Source organism: Ruditapes philippinarum, unplaced genomic scaffold, assembly GCF_026571515.1.
Source record: "Ruditapes philippinarum isolate M1 unplaced genomic scaffold, ASM2657151v2 ctg3009_1_1_1_1, whole genome shotgun sequence".
NCBI classification, from domain to species: domain Eukaryota; kingdom Metazoa; phylum Mollusca; class Bivalvia; order Venerida; family Veneridae; genus Ruditapes; species Ruditapes philippinarum.
In genome coordinates, this window is record NW_026855695.1 from 76,950 (window position 1) to 102,154 (window position 25,205).

General features: G+C 33.6%; 2 protein-coding genes across 3 annotated transcripts; both read right to left on the bottom strand.

The window, feature by feature from the left end:
* Positions 1 to 1,028: 1,028 nt before the first annotated feature.
* On the bottom strand, positions 1,029 to 8,304 carry LOC132744127 (uncharacterized). Of its 2 annotated transcripts, none has more exons than XM_060732745.1 (6): positions 8,137 to 8,304; positions 4,428 to 4,730; positions 3,254 to 3,370; positions 2,765 to 2,938; positions 1,646 to 1,803; positions 1,029 to 1,273 (listed from the first exon to the last, which is right to left on the bottom strand). In XM_060732745.1, exons 1-6 carry the CDS (start codon positions 8,201 to 8,203, stop codon positions 1,208 to 1,210), a joined length of 885 nt encoding a protein of 294 aa, XP_060588728.1. In that variant the 5' UTR covers positions 8,204 to 8,304; the 3' UTR covers positions 1,029 to 1,207. The 2 variants fall into 2 exon arrangements, with proteins under 2 accessions (XP_060588728.1, XP_060588729.1); XM_060732746.1 differs by lacking the exon at positions 8,137 to 8,304 and adding an exon at positions 5,095 to 5,246.
* Positions 8,305 to 16,085: 7,781 nt separating this feature from the next.
* Positions 16,086 to 23,519, bottom strand: LOC132744130 (uncharacterized). The gene is made up of 6 exons (XM_060732748.1): positions 23,361 to 23,519; positions 22,903 to 23,190; positions 20,113 to 20,223; positions 18,405 to 18,569; positions 17,610 to 17,689; positions 16,086 to 16,436 (listed from the first exon to the last, which is right to left on the bottom strand). The coding sequence occupies exons 1-6, from the start codon at positions 23,401 to 23,403 to the stop codon at positions 16,374 to 16,376; spliced, it is 750 nt and encodes a 249-aa protein (XP_060588731.1). The 5' UTR covers positions 23,404 to 23,519; the 3' UTR covers positions 16,086 to 16,373.
* Between the last annotated feature and the right edge of the window lie 1,686 nt (positions 23,520 to 25,205).

Consider the following 25,205-nt stretch of genomic DNA (forward strand, 5'->3'; position numbering starts at 1 on the left):
AATTCTCACATTTTTCAATAAAAAAATGTTTTTGATTCACATTTGTCATGTCATTACATTTTTGCTTCGGAGCATTTTCGTTTTTATGTTTTCGCATGCTTGCTTTTTGACATTAGTGTATTCTTTTTTACCCAGCATCTTCGTGCTCCGGTTAATCATCATCAGATTTATTACATCATAATTTTATGACACAGCGGGCGGAGGAATGGACTCAAATTTAATTATTAAGTTGCTTAATACCTGAAACTACAACGGATTGAATAATATTAGAATTTCATAAAAAGTGTATGTTATCACATGTTGTAAATTCTCTCCGTTGCCATTAATGCGCGCATGTTCTGGTACAAACGGAACCCGAAAGTGGGAAATTTAGCCCCCCCCCCCCGGAACACGAAAAAATGCAATTGTGCGAAAAAGCGAAAGAACAAAAAAGGATCGGCAAAATTTGACTGTGTCGAAGGTTTGTAATTTCGTCGCGAAAAATTATAGGACGGGTAAAATGAAAAAAAAAGACATTTTTTGCGTCGCTTTGTCTAAAAACTATGTTTTCCTTCGTATTTTCGTATTTATATATATATATGCATTGAATCAAGATATTCAAAGGAAAGGCCAAGTAAATGAGTTGTCGATGCTTCATTGTACTAACTCTACATATTTTCTTTTGTTGACATTTATAAAGCCGCTAATACGCATTGACAAGAGCCTTCCCTGACTTATTCACATTGTCAGTGGGAGCTGTTAATTTTGTTTTCAATTTATTGCATGATATTTTTATATTTTATGAAAAAACGCTGTAAAACATTTGACAACATATAGAAATGAACTTGTAATCATTACAGTAATATGGAAAATATTTGAGATTAGATCAGTTACTATGTAGACAGTCGGTTAAATAAACACATTTAGAATGATAGATGACATCAGCACACCACAGATCAGCTTTTTAAGATTTTGTTCATCAAATATAATCACGTCGACCTGCCAGTTTATCTTTAAGGAGACACATCAGCGCTCTGGAAGTATTGATACTTTCAGATAAATTGCTACGAGTTGTTTGATTGGTAAAATTACGATTTGACCACTTAACACAGAAAACTAAAGCCTTATTTTATAACTGCATGAAACATATTATTTTTTCAATAGGTTATGTTAAGAATGAAAATCAAAACAAAGTAGGTCAGTCAATCTATACCACACTACCTATACTTTACATGAAAGGTAACTTCATATAACACATTAGCATTACAGTTAAACCGCAAATCGTGGACATCACCTGAAATATAGAAATATAAGCATACAAGTTATGAAGTAAAAACGGTTAGATTAATTGCTGCAATTAATAATATATCAAGGACGTTTCGTGTTAAGTGTCTTACGATTAATGTAAATACTCAGAAATGTGAATGGCCTTACCCCAAATTAAATAATTTTAAGGCAATTTCTTCAAACACATTTGTTTTGTATTGAAACTTTCATTATGCCACGGTTACACAGATATGTGTTGCTGATATGTAGCATTTTAGGTGGTCTAGATTATCCGCCCCTAACAGTATGTGATATTCGAATCTTTATAGGCAGGGGACCAGACTACATCTGCCGGTGGTGAAAAAACAACAAAACAGCAACAAAAAATGAAAAGACGCACTTGATTGTTGAAATCCTTTGCCGCCTTGTTTCTATCGGTGGTCGTTATCACATGACCAGTAGTGTCGGAGTAGGCCGCTGTTGAACTTACTCCGGTCGAGCCGCTCCTAGGCCATGTCACGTTCTTCAATCCGTTATTCGACCAGTCTGGCTGACACTCTAATATATATAGCATTAAATAATTATTGTTATACATGCATCACTATTCCCGCTTGATTCCTGCGCGGAATCATAGTTTGGAGACTTTACCATTGAAAACGTGTCAGAGTTAAATCGTTTACCAATACATGCACAGTGCATTAACTGGAGTGCAAGCATTAATAAACCCGCACTCACTGTCTGCCAAGAGTATGCTCGTTGATTGGCTCATTTTTCTGGGGTTTACTTATTTGGGCGACAGGGAAAGAGATAGCGATAGAAATATCATATTCAGATGCTCGTACATTTGTTAGTTTTTTCTTGGGGTTTAATATTGCGACGCCAGAGAACGTGTTTTTACTTTTGCCTTTGATACAAAAGAGAAAGAGCATCAACACACTCGGGCTTCGTCCCCTCGTACAAATCAGATAGACTCTTGTTTCGATGCTCTTTCTATTTGTATTCTTCATTTTTGACTTTTAAATATTTTCTTAATTGTTAGAAAGAATTTTGATCTGCAAGTTTAAGATGAAACAAAAATGTACACTAACTGGTGTCTATCAGATATAGAAGTATTTTGTTTTGTAAATGTACTAAATTCCCGTAAAATGTAAACTAAAATATTTGTCTCATGCCTAAGTGTGAGATAAGAACGAAATTGTATGGGTAAGCTTTATTATCTTTTTATTAATATTGACAAAGTACTTGACCATATGCAACTATATTAAGATGGACAAAGAAGAACTATTTGCTATCGAATATTAACAGAAAAGGTCATAATGAAAGAATAATTTTGTATGCACCAGTTTTAATGAAATATAAATTTATAAGGAAATTAAAGCTACTTATGAAAAAAGTAAAGAAAGACATAGTTACGCCCTAAATTTTTTCTATGACATTGGGGTTATCTATTCATATCGTAAACTGATAAAAAACCTATTTATTTATAATATAGTATATTTTGTAATTCGGAAATATTTACTGTATTCACAGACATATCCTGTATTTGAAGCCGGCGGTGAAGAACAGCTAAATGCTTTGAATGACCAATCCTTGCCGCTCTTTTGTAGTCCAACGCAACTTCTGTCTGAACCCCCAGAGATTGCTGTTGTATCTATGACGTCACTTCCGGTTTTCTCAGACAGCCATTGACGCTCTAAAATATTGTTTGTTTTACTCTGTCATAATGAATTTTAAACTCTTAAACATTCATATAACAATATTGAATTTTAAATTTAATTTGTCAAGTTGTATGTATATATTAGTTTAACAGTGGATTTAATCACACACATATAATATATATACATTGTATATAAAAAATGTATGTTGCATTTAATTGCTATCAAGAACTACACTGTCCACAAGCCTCCATAACATTTACTTAGTTTTTGTTTTGGATTTAAAACATTATTGGTAATTGATTATGTTTTGACCGTGTACGACAAACATTCGGACAGTTTAATATATATACCTGGATATTGGCATTTTCCGTGTAGCCAACAACATCCTATTATGTTACACTGTTTCTCTGTTGCAGGTGATTGCAAACATAAAGCCGTGTCTTCTGTTCCACAAGACAGTGTATCATCTACCAAACAGAGATTAAACGTTATATAACAGACTTTTCAGCATGTATTCTCCAACAAGCTTCATACATTCCTGTATCAAATTTAATTGGCACTCTCAAATCATTTTGTATAGATCATACTGAGATGGCGCTATGATAGTTAATTATCTTTGATGTTATAGTAATCCATTAGGTCTATTGATGGTTTGTTTCACTCCATGATCACGGCAACTTTGTGATTTTATTAGTATATTAACTGAAATAAGGATAACCTTTCGTCGCTTGTTCTGAATGAAGATACTCTTTTAACTTTTCTAAACTCGAGCTGCCGCCTCCGCAGTTGGAAGCCCAGCCTCCTCAAGCATGCCCATGGCTATCTGATATAAACTTTCTAAAAATAAACTTAAATTTAAATGTTTTCTTTCCAGTAGATTGACGGCTATAGCAATATTTCGGTATAGAAATCTGCCAATCCTTCATGTGCACATGAAACTCAATTTTGTGTTCATTGAGCCGACCGGACTAATATCATAGGATACGCTGACCGATTTTCCATTTAAGGCGTTTTTAAGAATTACCTCACGTGTATATAGGTGTAACATTGTATAGTTTGCACGTAGTTAACATTTTTTTTTGTTCAGTATTTTATCAGAACGGTTCACACTTGGTGCAAAAGAGAACACATTACTCTTAAGTCAATTCCAAATTCCTGGATAACCATGTTGTATAATTTTATATTTAGTTTCAAACTGTTGAGTACTTACAAAAGCAAATTGAAAGAGACATGGCCGCTTGATGATTACAAACTGTAAAGCTACAAACTGAACATCATACTCGAAGATTCATGATTATCTTATAATTTAATTATTCTTACGTGATAAAAAGACTTTGAAAAGTTTAAGATACATTTTTCTGATTTCACTTTCATAACATAAATGACACATGATATGTGTATTTCTCGATAGCTTATGGAAAAAATTACCACAAGTTCGTTGACTTATTGATAAACTAACTTATTACATAACAGTGTAAGAATTTACATTATCGGATGATTATTCTGACATAAATAGTAACTCACTGTCATGAGGGTTCCTCCAGAAATTCAAATCATCTCCTTTCATTGAGTGTAGAAGTCCAATCACAAGAAAATCTGTTTTGCTAAAGTTTCCGCCAGTTAACGTTGTTTCCGTGGCTGCTAAATTACTAGTATTGAAATCATCTCTAAGCCATATCAGTCTCCCTTTATTTTTAACACAATTTTCCTGCATGTGGAACCACGTTAAACTCGTGCCATTCTCAATTTTCGTTATACAGGATGCCGGTGGTCTCCCGATTGGGATACATCTGCTTCCTTTCGGTGCTATGCAACTTTGACATGCAACTGCATTTAATATGTTTTTACGTTAAATGATTATAACTAAATGTATATGTATGAAATGTGGACATGGTATAAATTTAGTAGAATAAGCATAAATCTTCCACTCTGCAAAGTTTATTAAACAATTAATAGTTCATAGAAATCTTTATTCGTACATATTTTGATTTCACCGCGCATGGATATACTCATCTCATAAAATACTATACATATCAGAACTTGAATAAAATATATATTAAATATCTAAAAACAATTACACAAAAAATTTCGAGCATAAGATAATAGATATTTTCAGATTATAACTTACAATATTTATTATTACTTTAAACAATGTTCCTTTCCTAATGAATAATTAATACATTTTACGTACCTTTAACAAAAAGTGAAACCAGACAGAAATACTTAAGGTTCATTTTCGTTTACTTTCTTACCCTCAAATTCGCGAGTAGTTAGAAAACCAAAGATATATCAAAATGTATCGATTGATGATTTTGTTATCAGTGTTAACTTGTTAAATTAAAGATGTTATAATATATCATAAAGTATTCTTATCAGTAACAAATATGTCGCATAACTATACCACAGTAATACGGTAGGATTTTAAAACTGATAAATTTATTTTTCAGCGGTAAAATATCAATGGCTAGAAGTAATAATTTTTATTTATGGATTTTGCAAGTTTTACAAACACTCTTCATAAATATATGAATTCTTCTCTTCACAAGAAAAAAAATTGCTCAGTAGATTACGTAGAAATTTGAACAAATATATGTAAATATTTAGCTTTATAAGGGACATTCCTGGTTTATAAAGTGTTATAAAGTAATTAGGTTTTTTGGGTTATGTATAGGTTAGAGTGCATATTGGGTGTTCTTCGTAAATAAGAAAGCTAAAAAGGAGCGGAGCTTGCGAAGCGACTGTAGCTTTCTTATTTACGAAGAACATCCAATATGCACTCTAACCGGCTTAGTGCTCCGCCCACTTGCGTTTTATAATATAAAACGTCCAGTTTATATAAAATCTGTTCTATTAAGATTTGAAACCTGAAAATTTGAAAAATCCTCGTCGGTGATTGGCTTAAAAAAATTGGCGAGCACTAAATTACAGAAGTTGTCTCGAGAGACCGACAAGTTTCTTTTGATTATTTGAGAGGTCGGTCAGCTGCATGATTTGTTTATTTTGTACTATGTTTGTTTTGTCATCTTCATTCTATTTTATGATAATATAAAAAAATAGCTCATACATTTATTTCCGTAATTTATCAAAATGTAAATATTTATGTTCTGAGCTACAATCGGACCTCTAACCTTCAGCTTCAAACTTAATCACATTACCTTTGAGGCTAGTAAGTAACATATGTACATATAAAACCTTGCAGTTGTATCATTTGATAATGTTGAACATTTCCAAAAAAAGCCAGTGCTTGTTAAAAGGTCTCTTGTTAATATAACCAAACACCAATCCAGTGATTTAACAAAACATAAATTGACCACATAAGGAACACAACTACTTCTACAAGATTTGGGAGTATAAATAGATAATTATTCAATCGCACTTGTCGGAGGTTTTAAGTTCAGTAACAGACAGTATCATACTAAAACGTTACCTAAATTTGAGGAAAAAAAGTTTAAATTTCGATTAAAAAACTTTAAGTGACCGTCTTTTATATGTCGTATTCACTAAAAGTGGCAGCATGACCGAGTGGTTAACGCGTCAGACTAGTAATCTAAGGATTGCTGACAGCGTGGGTTCAAACCCTATCAGGGGCAAGCTGTTGTTTCCTTGAGCAAGAAACTTTACATTCATTGCTTAGTACTAGTTGGTTCAAGGAACGGATTCGAGAGTGTTTCAATAAGCTTATAGCTTCCTACACAATCGAACTAAAATAAATTTGTATAAACTAAAAACTAAACTAAGCACACACACACACACACGCACGCACGCACGCACTCACGCACGCATGCATGCACGCACACACCCACACGCACGAATGCACGCGCGCGCGTGCTCATGCACACACAAATTAACAACAACACAAGATAATGCAAACACTTTAATCGCTATTCTACCGTTCCTCGTCTTAAATACATGTATATAAATTATATGTGAAAATAAAAAAAATGAGTAACAGTATATAATTATTACCCCTCACTTTTTTCGTAATGCTAATTTCCCATAGGCCTCTGGGAGTTATTTTTACTGTTAATGCAAGTGTACCACGTGACTAAGAATTTTGTACTGTTACATAGGTAACAGTATTTTTAACAGTATAAAATCTGGTCACGTGGTCTATTTTCTAAATAAAATGAAATAAAATGGCCGCCATTTTTTTCTCGATTCATTCTTATTTTCAACGTTAAACCCCGATAGGACATCAATTTCTTCTCTGGAGTAACTATGACACTCATAAAATTTAGTTGTTTGCACCCTGGTGTGCTTTTCGCGTATAAAATATCTTTTTGTTGAATAGTCAAAAAGTGAACATCCGTTTTCAACGGAAGTAATTGCAATGTAAATAATTGTGTGTCAAACTGGAACATGCAGACGATTTAAGCATGCAACAAAGGATTATTTAACAATTTTAATCAGTGAACGTTACAGATATGGTGGACAGACATAGGATATCATCGTCATTTTGTCAAAAACCATGCTAAGAATATTCTGGAAACAGAAAGATCAGATTTCACAGATCATAACCGTGTAAATGGGTTAGTGTATTGTTTTCTAAATAAAACCTAGCTTATTTGCTTAAAGAATAAAAGAAAAAGAAAACTTCTCAAGTAGGCCTAAAGTACACTTAAAACTTAAAAGGTAAGGACAGTTTAGTTATTGTTACTCTTGGTTTATTTGTGTTACAGTTAGATTTAGTTGACAATTTCAGATCATCTCAGTATTTTTGTTCGGGGTAATAAAATAAATAACACATGGGTTTGTGAGTAACAGTAAAAATATCATCCCTCGTAAAAATACTGTTACGAGGCTACGCCTCGGGTAACAGTATTTTCCTCGGGATGATATTTTTACCGTTACCCACATATTTTTTTAATAATATGCCATATTTATTGATAGCAAACTTATTGTCATAATTATTTTCATTCTTTTTATTTTATCGCAGAATACAATATCTTACGTGGCACCGAGGTGACATGTGCGTTTTTATTTATCACGTGCGCACGAGTGACTAAGTCGAGCGCAAGACTTACTAGGTCTTGCAATCGTGATAATTAAGTGGTGCGCACGAGATACTATGCGCACGAGATAATTAAGTGCCGCACACAAGATACTATGTATTAGATGGTTAAATTTGTTTGCACCATTTTACATGTACATGCTTTTATATAAAGTATATGAAATTGTATGTAAAACTTAAATGAAGACATTATCGACAAACAAGATATTAAAAATATATTACCTATTGGACACAAAACAACGAGTATTGCAACAAGCAAATACATCTTAAAGAACTTCAGAAAATCCATTTACAAAATGTCAAACAATACTATGTGACAAAAGCGCTGCTGTTTATGATGCTATAACTGATAATCACCTCACCATAACAACTAAATCATCGTAGAAAATAAACTTTAATATTCTTGTTTATTCACATTGCCACACTTATAGAAATCTTAAAAAGATATAAAATCTTGAAATAAATTGACACAGGTAATTTTGTTATCTTCATGCGATGTCAGAACACATATAAGTTGAAGAAATGCAGTCCTTTTATTGAACAATGTTTTATTATCATTATCATTATTATTATAATAAGTATCATTATTAGTATGTTGTCGTTCGTATGAGTGATAAGAAACAAATGGAACCAAATTTTTTATCCATAATACGCATTTGAAAGACATTTTTTTACCAATTCTGCCATTCGTGCTACATACTCTTCTATCTCAATTGGGTCATACATATACTTTTAGATAACTTTGTAATAAATATATTCAGTCTTATTATTGTTGAATATTATAACGAAATATTTTTGACCACTTAGGCGTTAAACCAATATAATACGAGGCGTAATTAGAGTCCAATATAGGTTTGGCAGCTGTGTAGAGCTCGAGTCTAATATGGTACTCAACGATGTATAACAAACTCTTTATTTCACATCACTAAAAAGATTTGATGCAAAAAACTAACCGCTCAGGCATGCATCCTTCGTGGTCAATTCCTACAATTTTCGAAATAATCGTAAAATTCCAATCGTCGACAGAGGTAGCATATGGTATACATGTATTACCGCCTTTTGTCTGAAACGTCATTTCAAACATTTCCTGAAAAGTTTACTGTTATCGACCATAGGCTTTCGGTTCATTTGTATCGCGAATAATGGTTAATTTATCATAAAATAATCTCCCATGGACAAAGAAAAATATTATACAATCCAACAAAACTACCATATCCAATACGAGTAAACATGCATTTTGCTGCTTGTCATGTATAAAAAGTACTCCAAACAGATGAAATTGAGTTAGAATTGCATATTTTACAGACATGAATTGTCAACAAAAAGCATAATTCAATTGGAATTCAATGTTTTAACCTGCTTGGAATACTCTGTACCAAAATGTATGTTTACTGTGGTGGATTTTTATACCCCCGAAACGAAGTTTGGGTGAGGTGGGTATATAGGAGTCTCCCGGTGGTTGGTCGGTTGGTTGGTCGGTCGGTCAGTCGGTTGGTCGGTCGGTCGGTCCAGACGTCCGTTGCATTTTCCTTGTCCGCAGCATAACTTGAAGACTAATGGTTGAAATTCAATACAACTTCATACAATAGTCAAGCACATTGAGAGAAAGTGCAGTGACAAGAACCATAACTCTATCTTCACTTATTATAGAGTTATTGCCTTTGTTACTTTTTCTTGTCCGGAACTACTAGTTGGAATTCAAAACAACTTCATACAATGGTCAAGCACAATGAGGGGAAGTGCAGTGCACAAGAATCATAACTCTATCTAAAGTAGTTTCAGAGTTCTTGCCCTTTGTTACTTTTCAATTGCTTTCTTTTGTCCAGACCATAACTTGAAGACTAATGGTTGGAATTCAATATAACTTCATACAATGGTCAAACACATTGAGAGAAAGTGCAGTGCACAAGAACCATAACTCCATCATGACTCATTATAGAGTTATTGCCCTTTGTTACTTTTCCTTGTCCGGGGCATAACTTGAAAACTACTGCTTGGAATTCAAAACAACTTCATACAATGGTCAAGCACAATAAGAGGAAGTGCAGAACACAAGAACCATAACTCTATCTAAAGTAATTACAGAGTTATTGCCCTTTGTTACTTTTCCATTGCTTATTTTTGTCCGGAGCATAACTGGAAGACTAATGGTTGGAATTCAATACAACTTAATACAATGATCAAGCACATTGAGAGGAAGTGCAGTGCACAAGAACCATAACTCCATCTTGACTAATTACAGAGTTATTGCCCTTTGTTACTTTTCCTTGTCCGGAGCATAACTTGAAAACTACTAGTTGGAATTCAATACAACTTCATACAATCGTCAAGCACATTAAGAGGAAGTGCAGTGCACAAGAACCATAACTCTGTCTAGAGTAATTATTGAGTTACTGCCCTTTGTTACTTTTCCATTGTTTTTTTCTTGTCCAGAGCATAACTTGAAAAGTACTATTTGGAATTCAATACAATTTCATACAATGGTCAAGTATATTGAGAGGAAGCGCAGTGCCCAGAAACCATAACTCTTTCTTGACTCATTTAAGAGTTTTTGCCCTTTGTTACTTTTTAATGTCCAGTGCATAACTTGAAAATTAATGTTTAGAATTCAATGAAACTTCATACAATGGTCAAGGGCAGTGAGATGAAGTGCAGTGCAGAAGAAGCATAACTCTATTTTGACTAATTACAGTTATTGCCCTTTATTACTTTTTTGTCCAGTGCATAACTTGAAAACTAGTAGTTGGAATTCAACATAACTTCATACAATGGTCAAGCGAAATGAGAGGAAGTGCAGTGTACAATAACCATAACTCCATCTTCAGTATTTGTAGAGTTGTTGTCCTTTGTTTCTTTTCCTTGTCCGGTGCATAACTTAAAACTAATGTTTAGAATTCAATGCAACTTCATACAATGGTCAAGCGCAATGAGACGAAGTGCAGTGCTCAAGAAGCGTAACTCTTTCTGGATTTATTACAGAGTAATTCAATAAAACTTCATCAATGGTCAACCATATTGTAAGGAAATGCAACATACAAAAACCACAACTATCTTTAATTGCCCACAACTCTATTTCAATTCTTTTACAAGGTATTTTGTTACTTGTAACTTCCTCATTTCCGAAGCAGTCTTGCGGGTGTATTAATCACATTTAGTGATAGTTCTGGTTAAGTTTCGTTGGCACAAAACATGTAGACCTCGCAATTTTAAGGTATTTATTCAAGTATGATATTTCATTTATCGTAAATGCATGTAGATAGCTCAATATTTTTGGCTTTATTAAAAACTTGTTTTGCATTATTACACCTTTTGTTTTGCGTTATTACGTCTTTTGGCTCGCGTTACTACGCCTTTATTTGCGTAACTTCGCCTTTTGTTTCGTGTAATTACGGTTTTGATTCGTGATATAACGATTTTGTTCGTGTAACAACGCCTTTATTCGCGTTTTCATGTCTCTTGTTTTGCAAAAATGCGCCTTTTGATTCGCGTTATAACGCCTTTATTCGCTTTATTAAGTCTTTATTTGTGTTAATACGCCTTTATTCGCGTTACTACGCATTTTGTTTTGCGTAATTACGCCTTTTGATTCGCATTATAACAATCTTCACAGTCCCTTTGTGCTCGGTAAGCTTACATGTTCGTGTCAGAAACAGCTAGCAATTGTACTTACCAGCTTAAATCTTTAGTTACCAGGGCAACGAAAGGGAAACGTTTGAAGTTAATGTTAATTCAAACAATTTAACATAACATCAGTGTACGCAAGATAACTCAGGTGTCTGATATAGTGTAAAAATGTAACTCAGTATAATAAATGATTTAAGAATACGCTCTTTTCGCAGCAAAAAGACACAGTTCCGTACCATATCTGCCTTATGAGTAAACGTGGTCGCTAAATTAACAAGAGGGCCATGATGGCCCTAGATCGCTCACCTGACCCATCAAACTCATCCAAAAAATTATCTAGACAAGCATTCTGACCAAGTCTCGTGACAGGTGAGTCAAAAATGTGACCACTACAGTGTTAACAAGGATTATCCATATTTGAGCAGTGTGACCTAGTTTTTTACCCAGGTGACCCATATTCAAACTTGACCTAGAAATCATCAAAACAAACTTTCAGACCAATTTCCAGGATACATGGATCAAAACAGTAGCAACTAGAGTGTTAACAAGATTTTTCTATTTTTAGCTCCGGTGACCTAGTTTCACATGCGATTTCGAACTCATCCGAGCAATTACCTAGACAAGCATCCTGACCAAGTTTGATGATAATTGAGTCGAAAATGTGACCACTAGAATGTTAACAAGGTTTTTCAATATTTGGGAGGTGTGACCTAGTTTTTCATCCAAGATGACCCATGTTCTAACTTGTCTTAGAAATCATCAAAACAAACTTTCAGACCAATTTACAGGATATTTGGATCAAAACAGTAGCCACTAGAGTGTTAACAAGATTTTTTTTTATTTTTAGCTCCTGTGACCTAGTTTTTCATTCGAGATGACCAATGTTCAAACTCATCCAAGCTATCAACTAGACAAACATCCTGACCAAGTTTGATGATGATTGAGGCAAAATTGTGACCGCTAGAGTGTTAACAAGGTTTTTCTATTTTTAGCTCTTGTGACCTAGTTTTTCATCCGAGATGAACCATGTTCGAACTCATTCTAGCTATCAACTAGATAAGCATCCTGACCAAGTTTGATGATGATTGAGGCAAAATTGTGACCGCTGGAGTGTTAACAAGGTTTTTCTATTTTTAGCTCCGGTGACCTACTTTTTCATCCGAGATAACCCATGTTCGAACTCATCCGAGCTATCACCTAGACAAACATCCTGACCAAGTTTGATGATGATTGAGGCAAAAATGTGACCTCTAGAGTGTTAACAAGGTTTTTTTTATTTTTAGCTCTTGTGACCTAGTTTTCATCCGAGATGACCCATGTTCGAACTCATCCGAGCTATCAACTAGATAAGCATCCTGACCAAGTTTGATGATGATTGAGGCAAAAATGCGACCGCTAGAGTGTTAACAACAAAATGTGAACGGACGACGGACGGACGACGGACGGACGACGGACGACGGACAATCATCGATCCTAAAAGCTCACCCTGAGCATGCTCAGGTGAGCTAAAAAGTCGGAAATCATTATATTAACGTCATTGTCATTTATTTTAAATTCTTTATAATTCATTTATTATTATGTAAATGAGTGTGATAATTTTACAGTAAATGGACCCCATTAGAAATAAGCTTTTAGCTTAATGGGCAATCCTAGGGTAACAGAGAACATACGCATTAATTAATCTTACAATAATTATTATTTTTGTTGCATTTATGTGTGTATTTTTATATACATGCAAGTTGATTTATGTGATAACATTGTATGTGTTTATGTCTATTCCCTGAATAAATCGATACGAACGATAACATTTATGCGATAGCACTGTAGCACTGTTATGCGGCATTACAATGTACAGTTTCACACCGTACAATCAAATGGGCAGACAGCTGTTCCAGCGTCCACAGCTGTACCAGTATATACATGTCGGCGCGGGGAATACAATTGACGTACGATAAGTACTCATCTATTTTTAACATATCCAAACTGTGTTCGAGTAAATCAATGTTATGGATTCATAGTCAACATCCAAAGGAGCATGCTTACAAATTTCTGGCCCTGTGCAAGCTTTACTTCACATGAATTTTGACTGAAAATAACCATACTACCCGATGAGATGCGGTATTTTTAGTTTGAAGTCACAAAAACTTATATTTTCTCATGATAATTAATCCTTTTTTCTTACGATTCGTACACGTCAACATTTTGTCATTAAATATTCCAAACCATACCTTCAAAAAAGCTTTTCTGTTAAAGTTATAAGGTATTTAAGTTTGAGTGTCATCAAAATTTTAGTAACGTCATCAGCTGTTCGCCACTTTTTAATGATAACATCGACAGCATTTCATCGGCAAGGATGAATAACGCTGAAAGCTGTTCAAAGAAACAATATTTTCAGCGCTTTTGTGCTACAGTAACTATCAAAAAGTAAAACTTTTTTGTTCATTTGAAATATTACTTTATTCATGATACTTTCTAATTATATTATTGTTATTATTACTTTCTTTAATTTGTTGTATCTTAGCTGAGAGGCCTATATCTCCATTTACCGCACTGTATTTCAATATTGATATCGTTCATATGAATGAATGAGTGAGTGAGTGAATGAATGAGTGAAAGAATGAATGAATTAATGAATGAATGAATGAATGAATGAATGAATGAATTAATTAACGAACGAATGAACGAACGAACGAACGAACGAACGAACGAATGATGCAATATACGTATATGTTAAAACAAATTATCTGTAGAAAGTATATGAGTTGTAATATTCTAAAAATTACATATTATACATTCATTTTTCTTCCTATGCATATCCTGTTGTTGTTGTTGTTGTTGTTGTTTTCTATTTCAGAAGGCCACATTGGAAATAAGATATATATGATTGTTATTGTATGTTATTAATGTATAACCTTCTTTAAATAAAGATATTTTTTATTATTATTATTATAATATAAAAAGGTAGTAAGATCTATTAATATGTTTCTGAAATGTTAAATTCAAAGAAAGTAAAGGCAAATTTAACGAATTCTCTGTATTATAACTAAATCCATCAAGCGTTATCATAAATAATGGCATATAGTAGACATGTCCCATGCAGTAAATGGATGTGTAAGCCGAGATGTCTGCCATATAAAATGATTCATGAAAAAAAAGAATCTAAATATTTTTTTAGAATGGTTATTATTTCTATTGCACTATACATTAAAACAGATTTCGAGGATAAATAACAACATGTTTTTCCATGCACTTTCATATCTCGGGTTACACAGCCATTCACTGCATAGGACTTGTTCAATATATGCCTTTATTTATTAGAACACTTGATGGAGGCCTTCATTTACAAGACTGAATATTCATATTAAGCGTTAAATTTGCCTTGCCTTTTGACTTAAACATTTCGTAAACCTATTACAGGAACTCCACTGAGGTTTATAAGCCTAAAAACATGAAATTTTATTTTTTTCACATAAAAAACATGAGCACTAAAACATAAATATTAATAAAATGTAACCAAGAAATATAGGAGAAATACATTGAAAATCATATGTTTGTGCTATTCTCAGTCTGAGTGAAAAGCGTTTTTAAAAACACTTTTCAATTTTGGGTCATTTTTTCACTATTATAATATTCTGGAAAAAAGGAGCAAGGTAATGATCGGAAATTTTGCACATAATTTATTAGTATAGATCTACATCAAATGAAGAAATAATCTCAAAAAATTATTTCCAGTCCCGTCATGTCAAAAAACCTAAGTGGAGTCCCTTTTATAGATTTTGCTACCTTTGATATTGAAATACAGTGTGGTAAATGGAGATCAAGGTCTGTAAGCTAAGATATAACAAATAATAGAAAGTAATAATGAAAATAATATAATTAGAAAAAATCATGAATAAAGTAATATTCGTCTAAATTAACAAAAAAAGTTTTACTCTTTCCTAGTTACTATATGGCAAAAGCGATGTTGTTAATACATGTAATTGTTTCTTTGAACAGCTTTCAGCGTTATTCGTTCTTGCCGATGAATTGCTGTCGATGTTATCATTAAAAAGAGGCGAACAGCTGATGACGTTACTAAAATTTTGATGACACTCAAACTTAAATACCTTATAACTTTAACAGAAAAGCTTTTTTGAAGGTATGGTTTGGAATATTTAATGACGAAATGTTGACGTTTACGAATCGTAAGAAAAAAGGATTAATTTTCATGAAAAAATATAAGTTTTTGTGACTTCAAACTAAAAATACCGCATCTCATCGGATAGTGTGGTTATTTTCAGTCAAAATTCATGTGAAGTAAAGCTTGCACAGGGCCAGAAATTTGTTAGCATGCTCCTTTGGATGTTGACTATGAATCCATAACATTGATTTACTCGAATACAGTTGGAATATGTTAAAAATAGATGAATACTTACCGTACGTCAATTGTATTCCCCGCACCGACATGTATACACTGGTACAGCTGTGGACACTGGAACAGCTGTCTGCCCATTTGATTGTACGGTGTGAGTTTGTACAATTGGGTAAAGATTAAACAAACGCTTAGCAATGTTTCCGTTTTCTTTTTAAAAAAAATCATATATATATACATGCATACGGTGGATAAAAACCAACAAGGTGCATAAAACAAGGTATTTTATATAATTATACTATGTAATTATATAACATGTTCCATTTCGAAAGTTTTATCAAGAAGTCGCGGTTCATTTACAAGATAAGTTTAATACTCTCTTCAGCAAATCTAACGTTTTCAGACTAACACATACACACTGATATAGTGTAGCATGATTTATCTTCATCTAGTTAGGATGCTCTGTAAAAATAAGTGACAGTCTCTATAGAAGATATCCCAGTCGATTCCATGGCATTACCCATGTCAGGATCAGTAAACCCATTATCTGCAATAGAAAATAAAATTACTAGACATGATTTCAGAAGAAAGACAGATTCATAATGGGGTGATATTCAACAACTTAACTATTTCAAAGTTACGAGTCAAAAGCCAGTATGAATCAGTGTTTGTAATTCTTTTTGTTCAATATAATTGCAGTATTTCACATTAACACTTTAACTTTGGTTAATCGGCTATATTTAATCAAAAGTTAAAAACGATTACAAAACATGAAATAAACATAAAACAAAGCAGTTTCAATCACGAAGACTGTTAAACCTATTAAATTTATCAGTTTATGTCAATTAAGTAAAGCTTATGAGTGGGGTCATTTTTTACACAAGGGACATTCTTCATATGACTTTTGTAGAAGAGCACAAGATAGTGCAAATGCCAAACATCTCAGCTCTTTGCATTGTAGTTTGAAAGCGACATCCAGGAAAGGTCAATTTTGTACAAAGGGGCATGATTTATACATCTAAATATAGCCAACTTATAAGCCTTTAGAATTGTATTTTCTGCAACGAAGATTTTAACGATATAAGTTCTAAATTCAATTTTAGCTATGGTGACCTACATGTGCAACATTTTGAAACCATTAGTAATAACCGTCTTGTTCATCTCCTACGTACTGTCCCAGGATGATATTTAATAGCTTGACCCTTTGTTTACATAGTAAAAATTAATAACAATGCGAATAATAGGTAAGGATGAATAAAACACTATGTAAAACGCCATATATTCATGTGACATACAAATACACCCTAATGATTTTTTCCTTAATCTACCGTGTGACTTGTGAGAAGACAATTTAAAAAAATGGATAACATCAGAAGGCGAACATCATGCGATCACAAAAATAACTTTTGTGCAATTAGTGCTCAGGTGAGTGAACAACTCTTAGTGTAAGGAACGTTTTAGATACGTTGTATAATACTTGAATATTTTAAAATTAAACAGCTCATATGCTATTGAAACAGTTCAGACTGCTATTGAAACAGCTACTGAAACAGCTCATACTGCTACTAAAACTCCATAAAAGAATTTAAGTTACACAAAGAAACTGTTCAAAATGCACCAATCGCATAACTTGATATGCCATTTCGTTAATATTGTTTCCGTAAAAAGAATCTTACAGTTGATTGAGAACAACATATCCATAACCAACTCTTATTATTACCTCTAGATTAATCAAGATTAAACTTGCTCCATTCCTATTTTGTCCTTTGTCCCCAGGTGTAATTCCTATATCGGCGCATTCTGCAAAATAGCATTTGTTGACCGATTAATTATTCCCCACAAAAAATTTGAACGTATTGGAATGTGAGAAAAATACATTTATTGTATTAATTATAAAAGTGAGTTATCTAATGTATGATCACATATATATTTACGAATGATTCATTTTCATCAATGACGAAAGAAACTAAGAAACTGAATGGGTTATTTGTTGAGTTTCGACATACTCACACTGGCCATAGCTTTCGCAGAAGCGGTGGGTCTATCGCAGCGGCGGTGGAGTATTCATCGCAGAAGCGATGGATAAAACATGGCCGTTTGCTGTTGTCGGTAAGTATATGACTGAATTTTGTTTTATGATTTAATGTTTTACTGGAAACACTCAGTGAGACTGGAGCGCACATATGTACTCTTTCAACCTATTACACGGACACGGTGCAATTCATTGCCGTTTATGCAGACACTTCTCTACAGTTTGATGAGGGGACGCCACTTTTGCCTAATTTTGGTTAAAACACATACAAATATGTGCAAAACGACCCCATAATACTACGGCATCACATCGAATGAATGATACTTTCACAAATTAACCATTATTTGGAAAATTGGGAAAATATTATTGCCTGTTTGTAAAATAAATGACAAAAAAGTTTTTTTGCCAAGCTATGGCCAGTGTGAAACTGTGGAGGAAAACAAGAACAATAACAAAAAAACATCATAATCCATAAATCCTTACCATATTCACAAACGAACCCAGTGGTATCATTACCAGTTTCAAAACAGTCATAAGCTGTGACAGTCCAATTATTGCTTTTTGGATCTCTATTGAAACCGACGCACTGTCTGTTTACAGGTGTACCATATACTTGTATCTCTTTGTACTCCGTCACATTTTGATTTTCTGGAGAAAAGAAATGATATTGTAATTCTCATGAACTTCTAAGGGTTCATCTTAAGAATTACCATTCATATATGAAATATAATATCAATTGTCATTCATTCCAAATCGGAGACATTCCCCGAGTTAATTTAGAACAACAAATGTCATTATGGGAAAATAGTTTTGTCACACATTTCTTGTTACTGTCTTTAACCTTCCAGTGGGTCAAATAAGGACTAAAAAACTTAATTGAGAGAGAAATGTTGCCGTATACTTCATTATAAAAGTTATTATTATTATATCGTTTGTGTGACAATACTGCAGCTTTATGCCTCTTTTTATATGATATTAAGAAAAGAAAACTTGACACGCACGCACTTACAATCTTCATTTACTGATAGTTTCTTTTCGGATGAAAGCACTATGAACTAATGAACCATATAATCACTGTTAATTTATGAACCAAGGAAATCAATGTAAACTAGTGTATCAGGGCAGGACTGTTAACTAGTGTACCAGGCAAACACTGTTTACTAGTGTACCAGGCAAACACTGTTAACTAGTGTACCAGGCAAACACTGTGAATAAGTGTACCAGGGAAGCACTTTAAACTGCTGCACCAATGAAGCACTATGAACTAGTTTACCTGGCAAACACTGTAAACTAGTGTATGGTGGCTGATTCGGTACACTTTGCGCGTTGCGTTGTCATTAGCGACAACACAATCTATATGGTTATCGCCTTTTTGTCTTGTCATCTTGTCACTAGCGAAGCACGTTGCCGCACTGTCGTCTTGTCGTCCTGTCGCTAACGAAGCACACCAAACGGCGCGTTGTTATGCGGCGTGTTGTCGCGATGTCGCACTGTCCCTTTTCTTATATATATACAATAGCCAATCTTTTGATTCGAGCCGAGCGACAATGTGACATCGCGACAACACGCCGCACGAGAACGCGCCGTTTGGTTTGCTTTGTTTGCTTTGTTAGTGACAGGACGACAAGAAGAAAGCTAGCGACAACACGACGCACAAAAGTGTTCCAAATCAGCCACCATACTAGTGTACCAGGCAAGGACTGTGAATAAGTGTACCAGGGAAGGTCTGTGAACTAGTGTACTAGGTGAACATTGTGAACTATTGTACCAGGGAAGCGCTGTGTTCTAATTTATCAGGCAAACACTGTGGACTAATATACAGGGGAAGCAAAGTGCAATAATGTAATAGGTAATCACTGTAAACTAGAGCTAGTGTATTAGTGGAGCACTTTGAACTAGTGTATCAAGGAAGCAATTAAAAATAAACTGGGGGAGAACTTGAGCTTATGTACCACGAGGGAACACTGTTAACTAGTGTACAAAGGAAGAAGAATGGGCTGATGTACCGAGGAACCATTGTAAACTTCTTTACAGGACGGACGTACTGTCAACAAATGTATTTGGAAGCACTGTGAGCTAAGATACAGGGAAGCACTGTCAACTAAAGTACCAATGTAGCACTGAAATCTAATGGTGCAGGAGCTAAACGTTCACATGAAATAGAAAAGAATCTTATGTTTTACTTACTTACCTGCAGGATACTGGCAGGATACGTTAAGCCAGCAACATCCAACAGATTGACACAGTGTCTCATTTGCATCCGATAAACAAACACTGGTATTAACGTTACCGCATATTGGTTCTGAAATATGAGGTATGTCGTAAATGTTGCAGCTCTGTTAACGATAATTTTGAAGGCTTATTTTCTCTAAGGAACAAAAATATATTTTCTTTAGAAATGGCATACATGAGTTTAATAACGTTTTAACAATGATTTTATAATATGTAAAATGCCAATCACCTGAAGAAAGAGACGCTGAATTTTAAATCATTTGTCTTAAAGGTAGTAAAATGTGAACAAATAAGTATTTTGACAAAATAAAAAAATACATACTAAACTTCTGTAACTATTCTTTTGCCCCCCCCCAAAAAAAAAAAAAAACAACAGAAGTAGAAGATGATTCAGGTAATTGACCAATGTACGGTGGCACAAAGGTGACATGTGTGTGTTTTTATTTATCTCGTGCGCACGATATACTATGTCGTGGCCACGAGTTACTAAGTCGTCGCGGTATCGTACTGTCGCCATCGCGTTATCGCACTGTCACATGATCGTACTGTCGTCATCGCGTTATCGACGGTAGCCATCGCACTTTCGCACTGTCGTCATCGCACTATCGTATTGTCGTCAACGCACTATCGCACTGTAGCATTGTCGCCCTCTGGATTACTTAGTGTTTTTCATGATAGAATTTTGGAATTTATTATATTTACTAACATTGTAAAAATAATAAATTTACGTCTAGACATAATTTTTTCTCTATATATCTAAAACAATTGGTCAGCAATTTTCACTTTAAGTTTAACTGATCAGCAGAGTCCTTTATATGTTAAACTAGTCAGCAGATTCTACTATACGTTTAACTGATCACCATTTTTTTCGCATGACGCACAGTACGTTAAATCTGCTGATCATATAGTATAAACAGAATATATGACATAAACCACAAAACAATTTCAAAATGTAATATTTACTAACATTATAAAACACGGCAAATATCATTTTCCTATATGCATCAGCAGTTTCTCGTTGTTGAGCTAAAATCACTTTGACTTTATATGAAACAGGTAGACACAGAATCTAGTAAATCTTAACTGGCCAGCGATTTATTTTATTTAATTATATTTATTTACTATCTTAAAGAAATATAAAAGCAACACCACAAAGGGTCCCATCTTAGATATTGATAAAAACCTAAATGTATATAGTACAAGGACCGTCAATTTGGTTAGGTGGTTGGTAGTTTGATTATCGAATAACCAATTACCTACTTGCTGGTAATCCCCAACTACCTATTAGCAGGTAGTCGTTTATTCGAACTTTGCATGTTTCCCCTAAAAAAACATCAGAAAGTACTTTTCCGGAATAAATATAATGGATATATAGCAAGATAGATGTGTTCTTCAACATTGAAAAACCTTGTCTCACTATGCCCACCAATATTTTAGAATATGCTGACCAGTTAAACTTATAGTGAAAATTGCTGACCACTATTACGTATACAGAGAAAATTATGTTTTCACGTAAATTAACAATGTCAGTAAATAACAAATTCTACATCTACTAAACAATAAAATCACTGATGACCAATTACAATTTAATAGATTTTAGCAGTATTTTATTGTGACCAGTTTTGACCAGTTAGATTTATTAATGGACTATCCCTGTATTTGTCCAGAAAAAAATTATATACTTCTGGCCAGTTAAAATAAGGAGTTTTTCATTTTGTACATTTTGGTATTTTACACAGACTGTTCAAATTTACATAATCATCATTATCATTCTCCATTACAAAATTTATTTTTGTGCATATTTTTCAATATGATCTATGAATATAGTTATTCAAAATCTTTTTATGTAAGTAATAAGCAATGATTTTACATTTTCGCATCTTTTAAATGTCAACATAACATCATTTTCATCTGAAATCTTTCGACTATATTAAAGCTTTGCGCAAGTTATAACATTTTCCGCGTATGTATAACGCTTAAAGGATTTCCCCTATCTTTGGATATAAAATGTTATTTATTATCAATAGATAATTTTATGCAGACGTTTTTAGTATACTAAAAAAAAAAAAAAAAAAAAAAAAAAAAGAGAAAGGACTCCCCCCTAAAAATCTATTTATAAAAGTGCTGATTCGTTAGCAGTTTAAAGTCATCCAATCATACCGGAAGGTGAAAGTCGACAATGCGATAACGCGATGGCGACAATACAATAGTGCCGATGACAACTGTTGGATAACGCGATGACGACAGTGCCAAAATGCCATAACGACAATGCTACAACGCACTATCTCATTGTCGCCATCGCGCTGTTGCATTATCGTACTGTCGTCATCGCGTTATCGCATTGTAGCCACCGCACTATCGCATTGTCGTCATCGCACTATCGCACTGTCGCATTGTCGCTCTCTGGATTAAAAAGTATAACAACGATTGCCCTAACGGTATTCCGTAAGTATTTATAGAGTTTCTATACGTTACGTCCAATGATGCTATCGAAACTTTCTTAACTATCTATATGTATATTTAACACTGAGATGCGCTTCTTAAAGATAACCTGTTGAAATATTATATTACATTAGTCTTCTTTTCTCAGGTAAGTATTGTCTTGAACTAAAACAAATACATGCAGATCTACTTTAGAACTTTAAAACTTGATTATAAAACAGGACATATACCTTTCTCAAATGGTCTACCGCAGCTGAATCAGAAGATATTGCAATATAAAGTTATAAATAAAGTGTTAAACACTTACTTTGTTTTGGGTCTCTCCAAAATGTTTTATTATCATTGTCTATGGACATCAATAAGCCTGTCCGAATATATGTAAAGTTCCCACTCGAGTTGTTTAGTAGTAGTTGTGTTTTAGTGATACTGTCTTCAGAATGTACCAAGCTTCCATTATTCTCGGAACATTTAGCCTGCATGTCAAACCAGGTTAATTCAGTTCCATTCTCCGCCGCTGTTACACAGGTGCTATTGTTGGTTGTAGCTTTGCAAGTCTGGTTATTTATAGTGTGTTTGCAATCCGCTATTGTAGACCCTTAAATAATATTGTTTAAATTTATAAAAGACAACTTCATCAGTTTTTGTAACGTAAACTTCAGTTTTGTTTTAAATTGATAGTTGATATATCTGCTACAAGCTATTTATAAACTAAAACACCAAACAGAAAGAAGCTGAAAGAATAAGTTCATAAAAACAAAATTTTACCTGCCAGTTGGAATAAAACGAGGATAAGAACAAACAGAAACATACTGACACCTTGTTACGTCTAACAATTCGAATGATGAACATTTCTTATAATTCTACCTTAACAGTTGTCACGTGACTTTTTAAGCTGGTCCCATAACATGCCTTAAATGAACCACTTCAAAAATCAAGTATTTCAGCCCTCTGACATTATTTGATAAAAGTCGGGGAAAATTTCGAAATGACTGCCTGGTGGCCTTGAAAATGATTTCAAAATGCGTTTAAATCTTAAATGTGCATTTAAAGTTATTAAGTTTTTTTGTATTAAATGTTTCGAGTGACATTGGTTTGAGCAGTTTGTGAAGTTTATATTTGACCGCCATGGCCATGTCCACACCTATTGTCCATTCTTCTATATGTCTGTGACATATTGTAGAATTCTTTTAAAGTATATTTTAAATCACAAATCTGACGCCGTAACATGTGGTCATCTTTTGATAAAGTTTTTGCCTTTTTTAAAAGAGATATTGTCGTCATGAGCTTCTGGAGAAGTTTTTGAGTCACGACATTGCTAAAACACTCGGGGTGACATTTGCATTTCTCAGCTCTTAGAACTTACTCGCAATATGATTTACCTTTATTCTGCTCCAGGCAACCGAGTCTACCCATGCGACCAGTGATGACCAAGACCAGCTGACATATCCAAGCTTTCTGATAATGGCAAGCGCTGTTCGCTTTTCAGACATTTTCCCTAAAATTGATAAATGCTTATGTCCAGATTGAAAGATGGACACGTTCATTTGAGATATTTAGTTAGGTAAGGGTTAAATAAGTTAAAAAGAGCTTGTTTCACAAACAAATGTATGTACGGTGCATGTATTTGTTAGAATAACTACTAATCCTATGATTTTGTATCAAAGCAAATACAAAAATATTAGGCACACATGAGTAATTCAAATATTAATATTCTTGTTTACGTATTGATAGTAACCTACCATTACTTTAAGTTTAGCGACTTCTTAATTTTGATTATAATATTCGTAATTCTCTAGAATTTATTTTTGTGCTGAGTACATCTATATATATTTTCGTTTAGAAAAATGGAACCATTTGAATGAGCAACATTTTGTTTTTATTGAACAAACGACACATAAACTATGCTTTATTGGTACACACAAGATATGTTGTTTGTTTGCCACCGGTCGCAAAGTTTCTGTTACTATCTTGTCATGAGTGTGTAAACTCTGAAAATAGTCATAAACAACCTTGGGAAAACATTTTTTACCGCTACTGCACCCAAATCATTTTATTTGTGTTTATTGAATATAAATATCTTGTTTGAACATGAACATGACAACTGTTCATCTGCAATGCAATTATCTTAACATACCCTTAGCAAACAGACTTAGTGTTTATACATGTCTCAACTATTTAATAATTATCAGGATTTAGAGATATCTTCAAAGTGCCTTATCATTTAACCAAACAAAAATTGTACTAAAACCGATATTGAAGAAGATATTGATAGTATTGTTAAAGACGACAGACCACTCTAAATATTTAAAATTGGAGATGAATTCGCGACTTTGTACCATTAAATGAAAAGATAAAATTGTCAGATTTTGACATGTCTACAGTTTCGACAATTCGAATTGAGCACTGTATAGAAATGTTCAAAAATGAAAAAAAATCATTAGACGATTACTTGCAACCAGTATCAGTTGGTTCAAACCCCAGAAGGGGCAACTCTTTTATACTTTTATTTTCTTTTTAACATTATTTATGCTTCTCATATAAGTCTTAGGGAAAGAAAAAAGTTTTTTCTTAACATTTTTATTATATTGTTATTGTAGGTATTTATCTGCT